General features: G+C 39.3%; 1 protein-coding gene across 1 annotated transcript in view; it reads right to left on the bottom strand.

Moving 5' to 3' along the window:
- Positions 1-14,003, bottom strand: part of KIF13B (kinesin family member 13B) — a 246,338-nt gene that overhangs the window by 123,205 nt on the left and 109,130 nt on the right. Inside the window, exons 9-12 of the mRNA XM_027853795.1 lie at positions 12,862-12,974; positions 10,730-10,841; positions 6,105-6,317; positions 558-668 (exon numbers count right to left, since the gene is read on the bottom strand). Coding sequence (XP_027709596.1) covers positions 558-668; positions 6,105-6,317; positions 10,730-10,841; positions 12,862-12,974 — 549 coding nt within the window. The remainder of the gene's footprint in view (positions 1-557; positions 669-6,104; positions 6,318-10,729; positions 10,842-12,861; positions 12,975-14,003) is intronic.

Below are 14,003 nucleotides of genomic sequence, written 5' to 3'. Positions count from 1 at the left end.
TATAGGAGCTGGCAGGCAATAAAGATGATAGCCTAAGCTGTACCATTAAACATTTTGTAGCCTGGGAAACTCTTATTTCAGTTCCTTAAAAACCCGCCTAGGAAAATGATAAAAAATGCTCACCAGCAGGCAGCATATTTCACTGAAATTTAAGGGATGAGAACCAGAAGCTATAAATTAATCAGTCTGAAAACTTGTAAGTTCCCCTCCAGTGCAATTACTCTGATGAGACACTGGAAAAATACGTCTCTTGCACTGTGAACAGTACTGCCATTTTGCCTCAGGCTTCTTCTGGGAAACCAATTTTGGGGGGGGGGGGGAAACAAACACCACCAATAACAACCAGAGCCCTTACTTAGCGTCTGAACGTTCATCATTGGCACAGAGCTGGTCACACATAAAATCAAAAGAAAAAGGAAGGACCACAGTAAAATAAAAAACTACATTTCAATGTAATCAGAAACAATCATGAAGAGTGGTGGAGTATTTTGAATGAGTTTTGAAGAATATTTTAATGGTAATAGGTTCCATTTCCCCTTAAATGAAGAAATACTAACCTGTGCAATCTCCTCCGTTTTTCTTAATTTCTCTTCCCAGGTTACAGTCATTTCTTGAATCAATTTCTCTGATTCTTCTAGCCGATCCTTTAGCTCTGGTGATTTCATGGCCTACAAAGAGAAAATATTTTAACCTTAAAATGTGAGATGCCTTGAAAAAAGGAGATGCTAAACTTAATGGGACAAAAGTAACAATCTGCCTCATCTCAGCTCAACAGTACAGTGAGGTCTTTGACCTAGGCAAAAACACACAATGGACTGTCACTGATACACAGAATCTCTATTGTACTGTCTGGGCCACGAATCCAAGACAAATTAGCTAAGGCATAAAAAGTCGTGCCATAGGGAAAAGTGTAGTGGATTTCGAAACAGTTAACCCCAAGGTTTAAATCCAGGCTTTGCTTCTTTTTAACTGTGTGGCCTTGGGAAAATCACATAAACTCTCTGAACCTCAATTTGCTCATTTTTAAGAGTGAGTTTGTGAAACGATGGGGTTAAAGCACTGTAAAGACAAAACAACTTTGAAAGACTCATCAATGCAATGACCAACCACAATTCCAAAGAACTAGTAGTAAACTATTTTACCCACCTCCTGACAGACAGGTGATGGATTCAAGACGTAGATAAAGACATGTTTTTTGGGGAGATGGAAAATGTGGGACTTTGTTAACTATGTATACTTGTTATATATGTCTATGTCTATGTAAAATGTTATATATGTAGAAATATCTATATGTAAAATTATACATATATAAATATACATAACTACATATACAAGGATTTTACATTTCTTTTTTTTAATGAGAGGGGAAGAAAATTAATGCATGTTACTTTAAAAATGAAGTAAAAATTTTTTAAAAAGATGATGGGGTTAGACTAGAGCTCTAAGGTCTTTTCCAAATTCATATTCTATTATCTATATGAGCAATAATTAATTAGATCTGGCAGTTTTTTTTTTCTGACCACTTTGTAAACAGATAATCACTTTTAAAGAGCCACTTGGTAAAATATGGAATAATGGGCTCCATTAATCCAAGTGAGCAAAAATTTTAGTGTATTAATTGTTTTATTCCAGAAGGCTGTTCATTTAGAATCACAGTGATAACTTACTATAGTATCATTAATAACAACAATATTGCTTTATGGTTTACAACAAACTTTGCATCATTTTCTCATTTGATCCTCAAAACAACCCTGGGAGATAAGTATTATTCTCTCTATCTTATGGGTTAGAAATTCAGAGATGGCTCAAAGCTTGCTTACACAATTAGCAGTGTGTGTGTCCACTACCAGCTCTACCCTCATCTATCACAACCACCAATAACCCCATGCCTTCTAAGCTACAGGCCTCCCTGAGGAGGCAGGGGATTCCCCCCAGGGAGATAAGGGACCCCCACCTGAGGACACTCCCCAGGACTAAATCTTTCTCTTTTCCTGGACCTTGCTCAGGAGACAGAGAGAGATCTCAGCCCCCACCCCACCACTCCACACACCAAAGCTGCCTCTGGGGGTCCAGGCTCACTGGATGGCCTTCAAAGCCAGCGGTGCTCTTACCCTAGGCCTGTACAGGTCCCCATCACTCTGGGTTGGTAGTGGCCAGGTCAAATCCCACGTCATGGGACCAAGGTCTGTGTGTGTGGTGGGGGGAAAAGAAGGTAGCAGATTGGGTCCTCAGCCTGATCAGGATGGGCCTCTACAATGGGGCCTGGACCTTCAACCCCAAACCCACTTCCTGCCACTATCTCAGGTTTTCCAACCACACCAATAGGCCAGTATAAACTGGAAACTGGTGTCAATGCCAAAAAAAAAAAGTTTTTAATTTAAACAAAAAGAGAGAGAGAGAGCAAGTTAGGATATGACTTCAAGATCAGACTACTCTCTAATATACATGTTGTCTCTCTCTATTCCAAATGGTACCCTAAATGAAAGAATCAATAACTTGCTTACTAAATTTAGAGACAAATTATATGATGTTGCTAAGATTGGCAGGCATTAGTCCAGTATAAAGAAATATTTAAGGGTAAAGAGGTGTCAAGATAAGAGGTAGCAGAGTGAACAGACCTCCAAATTTGGAGTTATGAAGACCTGTTTGTGATAGTAACTAGCTCTCTGATCCTGTCATTTCTCTGAGCTTTACTTCCCTCATCTGTAAAATGCGGGAAACAATAATACTCACTTTGTTATTTCAAGGCTCAAATGAGATCATTTGTATAAAGTGCTTTATAAAATTTAGATGGCCACATGTTAGCTATGATTGTTATCGTTATTATTGTTATAGATTATAAATGGATTGTATTTCCTATATAGTGCCATAGTGAAAAAAGTCAAATGATAACAGAACATATTAAGATCACATCATTTAAGAACTAGCTTGTCATCTTTATTCTATTCTCTATATTGGTCAGACAAGAAGTGTCAAACATCATCACCAGCGGCCCAAACCAGATTAAAAGGTAACTGGGAAATATTTAACAAAATAAATAAAAATACAATAAAAGACAGATGATGTCACTATGATCTTCTAAGTCAATGTGTGACCCACAGAGACACTTCTGTATGGCTCAGGGGTATTCAGGTTTGACAGCACTGGGTTAAACTCTTAGTAGAACACATCAGAAAACACAATACCCCAAACACAAACGTTGTCTATGCTTTCCCAGGATGATCTCATGGTCTACTGCAGTACTTCCTGTGCTAAATGAGAAGTGGGAATAGGCTGGCTGAGGTACACTTTACTGACATTAAGTCCAGCAACCAGTCCCTCAGGACATACGAAGTACCTGTCAGGATCTAAGTGCCTGTTCAGTATTATACAAAGCACTATGGAGGATACAGAAGAATTATGAGACATACTGCCTTTCTATAAGGACTTACAGTCCATCTGGGGGGTGGGAGGGAGGGGTTAAACACATGAAAAAAATTAACCCACAATAAAAGGGGATATACATAATTAAATGCTAACTGATTAGATAGTAAACTGGGAAGGGGAAATCTATAAGGAGTGTTGTTTTTCCACCCATTAGACAATAAGCTCTTAGAGGGCAGGGATCATCTCACTTTTATCTTTGTATCCCCACTGCCATTATGGAGCTTAGCAAATAATAAGTGCTTATATGTTTTCCATTAATTAATTCATTAATCTTTTAAAGCTTTTCAATTAACCCTGCCATCACCTCAAGCTGAGTTCTAAGGTGTTGCAGTAGACAAAACACTGGACTTGGAGTCAGGAAAATCTGGTTTCAAGTCCTGCCTCAGACCCTTCACTTAATGTTTGTCTGTCTCTGTTTCCTCATCTATAAAGTAGGGATGTAGGTGCTGTAATAGCACCTACATCCCAGAGCTGTTTTGAGGATTAAATGAGAGAATGTTTGTAAAGTGCTAGGCAAACCTTAAATGCCATATGCTGTTATTATTATTATTAATATCATTCACAGTCAGGTCCTAAAAATGGTTATCTACATTCATTGTTTCCATTTCCTTATATCTTGTTCATTTCAAACCACTTACAATTTCACTTCCAACCCTAAAGACTGGCCTGAAATTGCTCTCCCCAAGGTTACCAACCGTACCTGCTAAATCCAATAGCATTTTCCTCAGTCCTCACCACTCCTGACTTCTCTAAAGTTTTCACTCTGTAGACCGGATGCTCTCTCTTCCTTTGTTTTTTGGGGGCATTCCTCTCTTACTTCTCCTCCTGCCTAGTGACTTATTCTCAGCATCCTGTATTGAATCCTCCTCATCATTCTTCTCCCACACACTAAATGTGCCCATCAGTACATTTTGGGTTTGTCCTGGGTTCTCTCCTCTCTCTCTAGTCTATCACTTGTGGATTCATTTATCATCTGTATACTAGTAATATTCAAATCTATGCTGCTACCTTTAATCTCTCTTCTGTAGTCCCATCCTGTATTGCTAACTGCATGACAGACAGCTCCACCTAGGTGTCCCAAAGGCATTTCAAACTCAGTATGCCTAAGATAGAACTCTTATTTCCTCCAAAATGCACTGTAACCTAAACTTCCTTGTTTAAATTGAGGGCATCCATCTTCCTTCCAATCACCTAGGTGCAAAACCTTAGGGTCATCCTCATTCGCAATAGCCAAGCAAATGCCAAGGCTTGCCAATTCTCCCTCCAAAACTTTTCACATGGTTGTCAGTAAGTGCCAGGCACGGTGTAAATTTCTGGTGATAAAAAGAAAAGTAAAAATACCATTCCTGCTCCCAAGGAGCCTACTGAGAGAGAAAATATGCAAAAAATTGCACATGTAGGCTATGTATAGTATATAAGGGGAAGGTTAATTCTGAGGAAAGAGACTACTAGTGGGGTGAGCTCTAAAAAGCCTCTTGCAGAAGACATTTGAGGTATTTGAAGGTGTTTGAGCTGAGTTTTGAAAGAAGTCAAGAGGCAAGGTGAGGAGGGAAAGCATTTTAGGCTTGTGGACATCCTACCCATTCTCTCCATTCACAGAGCTGCTAGACTAGTTCAGATCCTCAACAACTCTCACCTCATTCATTGTTGCACTTCATACTCAAAGGGGACCAAAATGACATCACTACCCCAGAGTCAAGGTAGAGTGTGTCTGATCGTGGCTGATCAGACCAATCAATACAAGCTCAGAAGGCTCTACCACAGGGTGGGCACAAACAGTCCGTTTGAACATTTGGAGTGGAGGTGTCTCTAAATTTAGGCACCTCAGGCCTCTAACCTTTTTCTTCTCTAATACACCCTCCACACAGCTACCAAGGTGATATTAGTAGAACATATCCACCCATACTACATCCCCTCCCCCACTTTTAAAAAAAATCCATTTTTACCTACCTTTGTACAAGTGTTTTCTGGAATACCTCACCTCCTCAATTCTTCCTCATGGAATCCTAGCCTCCACCAAAGCACAGTCCAAATATCACTACTAAACAAAGCCTTTCCTGACCCAGCCCTACCACATATTAGCGAGTAGAACTTTCTTCGTCCCGAAATGATGGTGTACCCATTCTGTATTTGCTCCTTATTTGTGTCCATGGTGTATCCTTCAAGGCTAGACTAATCTCTGGGTGAGCAAGGGGACAGTTTTGTTTTGGTCTTGTATTCACAATGCCTAGCCCATAGTAGACATTTAATAAATGATGGTGAAACCGAATTGCCTGTTGCCTTCATTCTAGTCCCAATAAATAATTTATTTCCCTTTGTTCTATTTTCCTATGCTGTCCCCTACACCTGTGAATGTAAGCTTCTAGAAAGCAAGGCCTGCTTCATGTCTGTCTTTTTCTCTCCCGAGCACACGGACTGGCACAAGGTAGGCAATCAATAAATGCTGGTTGACTAATTAACAGCCCGCTATGTCAGGTATTACAATTAATTTTCCTTCTTTTAGTCAAAATTTGCCTCAACTCCCACTTCATACACAAAGTCTAACCGAAATATAGAATTCCTGAATGGAAAAGACCATTATTTGAGGGACAAAGAGAAATGCAACCCAAACCCTGGCTTTATTGGATTCTCATAGAAACACCAGGAATCCTAAATCAGTTATTAAAATGTGCCTGTACCTCTGCTTTGGTTAGCTGTTCTCGGAGCTTTTCCACTTCTTCTCGGAGATCCCGAATGATTCGCGCGTTGGGGTCTTCGTTCACTACTGCGTGGTTCACAATGTGTTTGGCTCTGTCGGCATACCTCAGAGTTGAAAGGGTCTCATCATAGTTATCAGCTGCAGGGCTGACAGTAGCCACCATGGCTGTCTTGCTGTTACCCCCAAGACTATCCTGAAGGAGAAAAAAATAATGAAATCATAGAATGTTCCAATTGGGAGGGACCTCAAAGAAAAACTATTCAAACTCTTTCATCTTACGGAGGAGAAAAATGAAAGCTAGAGAAGTGAAATGATTTATCCAAGGCCACAAAGTCAATTAATAGCAGAGCCAGGCTAAAACTCAGGCTTTTTGACCCACAATCCAGTAAGTATTCTACCACATCAGATGAAACTTTCCATTTAATTATACATAAAGAAAAAATATATATATATAACTGGCTTGCCTGGCATAATTAGTCATTAGAAATGCCAATTTATCCATCACTAATAAACAAAACTATTATACATCAGCATACGCTCATTGGCAGACGAACGTTATGTAGTTCTCCTGTAAAATTAAGATTTGTGTTACAGGTCTCCCAAAAAGATACTAAATAATCAAAACACCATTTTATTTATGATTGGGCCATATAAAATGATGGGAGTAAAGACCATCTTCCTCCCACAATTGTTAAAGGGATACTTTCTAATTTTGTGGGTTCTATGGCACTAGATTAATACGACCAGAAAGTACCGCTAGCTTTTGGTCACCAACAATCTTTACTTGAACCTCTGAAATTATATAACAAAACATACAAGAGTATTAGTAAGATTCCAAAAAATGAAATCAAGACATTTCAATTCACTTTAAAATCTTAAAATATAAAGTACTTCATGCTCTGCAGTACCTTTTCCCCACAAAAGCCAAATCCAGGAAAAGGCTTGCTGTATGTGTGATAAAGAAAACCAGACTTGGAGTCAGGAAAGTTGTGCCCTCAAAGCTTGCCTCTAGGGCGTGCTAGCTGTGTGACCACAGGCAAGTCACCTGACCTCACTGAGATTGTTTCCTCCTTGGTGAAATGAGAAAAATAATACCTATAGCACCTACTCCACAAGTACAGCTCAAAAAAGGAAACATGTATAAAGCGTTCTGTACACTTTAAAGGACTATTTATTAACATAAGTTGTGGCTATTATATTCTGGTTCTCCCTGGTTCAAGATTCTACACCTCTGAAGTCTATCCCCTCACATTGGCCTGACCACATGAATCTCTTTTCAAATCTCTTTTCAAAAATTTAACTTAGCCCCTCACTGTTACTAGGATAAAAAAGAAACTCCTCAGTCTGACATGTAAGGCCTCCACAATCTGGATTCAACCCACCTTTACAGTTATTTCATATCATTATACTTTCTGTTCCAAAGTAACTGACCTAACTGTTCCCTGAATTCAACATCTCATCTTTACATCTTGCCAAAGACTCTGTCCTTCACAACCTGCATGCCTGGAATACATTCTCTCCTCAGCTTCCTTTAAATCTCTACCCCGGGAGCCATATCCTGCATAAACCTTTCCTAACCACCACCCTTGACCCCCATGAGAGGGCCAATAACTAGGGGCTGTTTTTTTGTCCTTATATCCCTCCTTCACACATAGTAAACACTCAATAAATGTTAGTTTAAGTAAACTGACTCCACCTGGATATCGATACGGGACAGAATACATGGAGTCAGATGACATGGGTCCGACACTTGCAGGACTTTGTACCAGACCCTAGTGACCTCTCAGCCACTGCTCCTCCATCAACCAAATGAGGAGTTGTTCTGGACCACCTCGAAGGCTCTGACCAGCTCTAAACCCCACCACCTTCTATTTTTCCAGCTAAACCTAAACAGGTCACCACAGTGAGAGGGACTCATGTTAACTGAGATGGTAAAGAATCTGGCACCCATGTCTGCTTGTGTCACTCACCTGCATGGCAGAGAAGAAATAACGGTGGACCTAGCATAGGTACACACAGGCTCAAGTCTTGCCTGTCTCCCGAGCTGTACGAGAACAGGTGAGTCACTGAACCTGGCCAAGTCTCAGACTGGACGTCTATAAAATGGGGTAACACCTACGGGGCTAGCCTCATCAGTGACCTGACCTATTTAAAGTGCTTTGCAAAATTAAAGATCAGTTGTTACAATTATCATTATTATCATTATTATTATTATTATTATTATTATTACTACTATTGCTTCTACTGCTATTGCTGCTGAAGCTGCCGACACCACCACCACCACCACCACCACCACCACCACCACTACCTATAAAAATACACCACCAACAATCTCCTTAGCCTGATAATTAAGGATTTGCATAATCTAGCACTGAGTTTTCTTTCCAAGTTTATCTCACATTACACTCCATGCTGCATGCTAAATTCTGGCCAAACAGGACTACTGGCTGTGCCCAGAACTCAAATTGTTATCTCTCACACTTCTCTGCTTTGTCACACTTCATGCTTTGTCTCATTCTTAGAATATACTCCTTTTAGAAGCTGCTGATTCGTAGGTCCGAAGACCTGCGTTCTAATCCTGGTGCTGCCAAAAAATTAAATCTTTGGCCTTAGGTGAATCATGTAATTTCATCAGGCATCTGTCTCTTCATCTGTAAAACAAGGGGTTTAGACCAGATGATTCCTACCCCCTTCCTGCTCTCACAGAGATTTAACAGCTAATACTCCAAAATCTATTTACACATCCACTACTAACAACTGTCTGCTATAGAAACACAAATAAAGGCATTCTATCCTGAAAGAAAATTTGCGAGAAGGAATGAAACAGTGTTAAAGTTGGTTATTTGGGGCTAGAAGGGATCGCAGCTTTCTGAGAAGCTCTCTGTCCCCAAGCTTGATGACTGCTTCATTTATAGATGCCAATCTAACATTTCTGACACACTTGCATTTGGCAACATGCTAAAATGTTAAGGAGGGTCCCACACACATTAATGAGAGTCAAGAGTTGCTTCTAAAGATCCCATCTCAGTTTGCCAATGTGTGCACCAGCAACACTGAGGTAGGTGGGGCCCTTCAACAACCACATACTGTTAGCCCCAACAGCTACCAAAGTGACTGGCTAAAAGAAGATTTGCAACAATAACCGCCACAGTGAAAAACTGCACACGGTGTGCTTCAGTTTGTGCTGAGGGAAGGAAACTTGGACAACAACAAATACTTGATATTTTAAAAGCCCTTTGTGACTTTTAAGGCAACAAAATATTCTGCCTACACTGAAAATAGCTGAAGCTGCTCAGAAAAAGGAAATAACAACAAAAGAATTGGCACTTTTTCAAAGAAAAAGCAAAGTCCTTCATTTACTCTGTTTGTGGAATTACACAAATTCTGCTTCAGATGTAGCAAAATCAAAGGAAGTTAAACATGAAAAAAATGAAACTTTTAGAATCTTAAGATTTTTAGAGCTTAAGGTTCGACAGATGAGAAGGAATAGCAACAGTCAAAAGGGCTCAGTGACTCCCCCAAGGTCACAGAGCTACTGAGGAGTGATAAGAGCTGGGGGTGGAGCTCAGGTCTCCTGATTAACTAAATCTGGCAAGTTTTCAACTATTCTATGCTGTCTCCTAGCAAAGAGGGGAGAAAAGAAGATGAAAAATGGCCTAAAAAAGCCATGATACATAAGAATGCCTGTATTCCTTAAAAGACAATAAAACAAGCCTGTCAATGATTAAATATTCATAACTAATGCACATCAGAATAAAATTCTTACACAGAAATATATTCTAGCATGAAAAAAATTAATTTAATTTCTCTCTTCCTTCAGAAAATAACTGTTAGCTACTACTTGCTACACACCTAGAGGTAGCATGTTGTAGGAGAAAAGGTGGTGAATTTGGAAACAAAAAACAAAGTAAAATCCAACTCAACAAATTCAACAAACATTAAGTACCTTCTATAGAGCTAAAGCCTATAATGAGGGAACTACAAAGTTATGTTTTGTTCATATTTTTAATCTTGAAAACATGGCTGCTGCCATCACTGGACTTAGCAGACCTAGAAACAGATAACTATAAAACACAGTATTATACAATAGGCATATTAGAAGGGTATAGAATAAAGCACTATGTGAACTTGGAGAGAAAACGTTGCTGCAACTGATGCTGGCTTCCACTGAAAAAGGGGAAAGGAATAAGCATTTATTAAATGCCACTATGCACCAAGCACTGTGCTATGTACTTTTCAAATATTATCTCATTTGATCCTTTTAACAATCCTTCGAAGTTGGTGCTGCTATGATCCTCATTTTACAGTGAAGAAAACTGAGGCAGACAGAAGTTAAAAGAATTGCTCAGAGTCATAAAGCTAGTAAGTGTCTGAGGCTGGATTTGAATTCAGATCTTCTTGACTTCAGGCCCAGCATTCTATCCATGTGCCACCTCGCTGCCTTTCAAACAGGAGAAAATGAAGGAGCGTTGCAGACATTTCTTCCAGAGGTTTTATCTCACACACAGGAAGGATTCTGACTGTAAATCTAGACACCAAAACATTCTAGCCTTATTCTTTTGCTCCTTCTCTTCCATTAAAAATGTGAAGAAAAAAATTACTTACTTTTAAGAGCCAGGTGAGGACAGAGTCACGGTATGGAACAAATTTGTTCTTGTTTCTTCCAGCACCCTGATCTGCGAGGGCTGAGATAACCAGACCAAGGGTGGTGAGGGACCTGCAGGGTGTCATGAACACTAGTAAGCAAAAAAAAAAAGAAAAATCTAGAGATAAAATGTCTGAACACATTCATCAAGATTGATTGGGCCCACATCTGAGTGACACTATGACCCTGTGGTCAGCATAATGGCATTCAACTGCCAGCCTATAGAAACTACAAATTAATACTTCTACCTAGTGCTGCTGAGCAAATCAAACTGCTTCCTCAAGAGTCTCCACTCAAGCCTGTGGCAAAAATCATTAGCCTGCTGCACACTTATAATGCATGTAGATACCACATGAAAGAAATCACCAAAAACAAGACCAATACAAAGAGAGGCTTATGTCAGAAAACTCCCCTACGAAAAATAATCCTTCACAATTTTTCTATTAAAGTAAACCCAACACTAAAAGATTTCAGCCATCTGATCACTGCAATGACTGATGGTGATTTTAGAAGACATCTAAGGCATGCCTTCTATCTGTCAGTAGGGAGATGGTGGACTATAGTTTTAGAATGGGGAATAAGGCTAACATATCTGTTTTGCTTGAATGCTTTTTTTTTTTTTGTTACAAGAAAGGGTTGAATTGGGTTGGGGAAATCACTGGGAAGGGAAATAATTTTTTTAAAAGCATCAATAAAACAATTTTAATAGAAAAATAACTATAATATAAATGGAAAGAACAACACAGACAGAGCTACTGAAACTCAATGTGGCCAAAGTTTAAGGAGCAAGCTTGGCTCCAAAGAAGACGTTACGGGAAGACACCACCCCATGCTCTTTTTCAGAGGTGGAACAATGCCTAAAACATCAAATCTTCCATATGTTTGAGTGCTTTGGCTAAAATGGGAGGATCTAAAGGAATGGGTAGAAGACATCTGTCATCTAGGTCCAAGGGCTCCAATCATAAAAAGAAAGGTTTCCTCCAAGATTTACTGAGAGATATACAGATACCAGGAAGAATTCTCTGCTGCGTAGGAAGCATGGAGGTTATGGTGGATTAACACAATGACATAATCAATCCTATCCGTGTCTGTTTTGGACACTGAGATTTCCTAGCTGAAGGATGAAGGGGGCTGGCTCAAGGGACTGGAGATGGAGTGTGGCCATTATAAAAAAAGTTGTTTGTATTCTTCACTAGTGGTAATTAGTCAGGCATAGGAATAGCATGGAGAAAGCCCCAATTGGGGCTTAATGCATGTTGTACGGTTCAGGCCAAACAAGTACAGAAAGAAGCCAGAGGAGAAAAGTGCTAACCTGTGATTACCGGTCACTCTAAAGACGTGGGGAGCTTCACATCTCTAATTACCCAGGAGATGGAGAACTACTACAGAACAAGGAATGGAAGCAAAGCGTTTATGGGAAAATGACAGGTATGCTTGAAGGTGAAAACTTGCCCTATTAGTTACACCAGCCAGGGTCAATCCTCAGTGGGGACATACTTGATCATGAGCTCCAAACCTGGCTTGTTAAATTCCCCGATAGGAAAGTATGGCAGAATTAGGACAACCCCTATACACAGGAAGGAATTAGTGAATAGAGCATGTTATGTGAATATTATGAAATACTCATCGCTCATTGTGTAGACCAAAACTACAAAGGCAATATGGGTTGGTTATGGTCAGAATATGTTCGATTAGTTAATGCAGAGGGCTATGAAGGACATTAAGTCTAATGAAGAGATCTTTATACAGACCAATCAGTTTATTGCACTCCAAGACTACTAGACTGTAATTCTAACCCACCTGCCACCGAAAAAAACACGTCACTGGTTATGAAGATTAGGAGATAGTAAGGATGGATCGGTATAAATATACTACCACCACTAGAAAATACTCAAAGCTCAGTTATCACTGGAAATGAGGTCAATAGATCCATTTTTGTATGTAAAAAAATAACACTGATTACTAGCTCCTAGCTCCATCTATTAGACCCTTTAGCCTTAATAGAAACATGCTAAATTTTAAAATAAAAAATACATCAAATTTTCAAAGCTGCTTACCAACAAACAGGAAAGTGAGCTCCTAAAACCCTTACTTGTTAATGTTGCTTCCTTCCTTCAGCCTGTCACCCGCAGCGCCTGTTTTTGTGGCTCTTTCACTACCTGCTAAGTCAACCAGGCTTAGTTTGCCCACCTTCTCTCCTGATGTCTGGAGAATAAGACAAACAGTAATAAGAAGTAGTTGGTCCTGTTTTGATACATGGAATTCAAAGTCATTTATACAGAAAGAAGCAGATTATTTCCCACCTGGAAGATTCACTAACCAAACGCCTTGTGGATAGCTTGTCTCTTTATCAAAAACAGGTAAAAACTAATACTTATCTATCATAGACTTAGTTTCATGAATGTACTATGCTACCATTAGGAATTGTAATTAATTTTTTTTAAAAAATCTCAGTTTTAAGGGGTTTACAATAAAACACTAAATTATAATGAGTACGCAGAAACACCTTAGAAAAGATGTACAAGATATGGGATCTTTGCTAAAGACAGAAGCTCATTAACTTACCAAATGAATTTTTCTATAAAAATGGAGAGTACCTTTAATATTTAAGCATTAAAATTGTTTTTTTCATATTTTAAAATCACACATACATATTCACAAATATCTTCAATAACTTTGTGAATTTATTTCAACAATCTTCAGCTCTTCCACCAAGTCCTACTCTGATGCCTCACTGAGGGATAAAAGTAAAGTCTGTTTAGACAAAGGCAGCAGAACATCAACTCTAGCAGGTTCCATCATGCTGGAAAGGCTTCCAATATAATCCTGGCAAAAGACTGTGACTGCTTTTGAAGGACCAGGAGACTGGCCTCTTGGTGACGAATTCTTTGGTCATGGCAACCCATGAAACAAAAGAAAAATATAAAATGGTCCACAATATCACACAGAACACCCTTCCACTTCTGTAGTGCCAAAGGGTGTAGAGGTAGAAACAAATGAACAAGAAATGTGGGGGAGAGGGAAGAGTACCAGTTTAGTTGAAATGCTGACTTTTTGACTACTATTTTCTTAACTCAACTCTTCAAAACAGCTATAATTTCATTGGAACGGATACTCTGCCTACTCTTCAGAGAAACAGATCACAGTCCCTCCCAAGTATTATTAGCAGATAGGTTTGTGAATTCCTATGATCAAAAATAATTCATTACACGGTCATCAGTCTGCTGGCAATGA

Source organism: Vombatus ursinus, unplaced genomic scaffold, assembly GCF_900497805.2.
Source record: "Vombatus ursinus unplaced genomic scaffold, bare-nosed wombat genome assembly UNPS02010219.1, whole genome shotgun sequence".
Taxonomy (NCBI): domain Eukaryota; kingdom Metazoa; phylum Chordata; class Mammalia; order Diprotodontia; family Vombatidae; genus Vombatus; species Vombatus ursinus.
The sequence above is the reverse complement of the archived record's forward strand: the minus strand, read 5'-3'. Positions and strand labels throughout refer to the sequence as shown.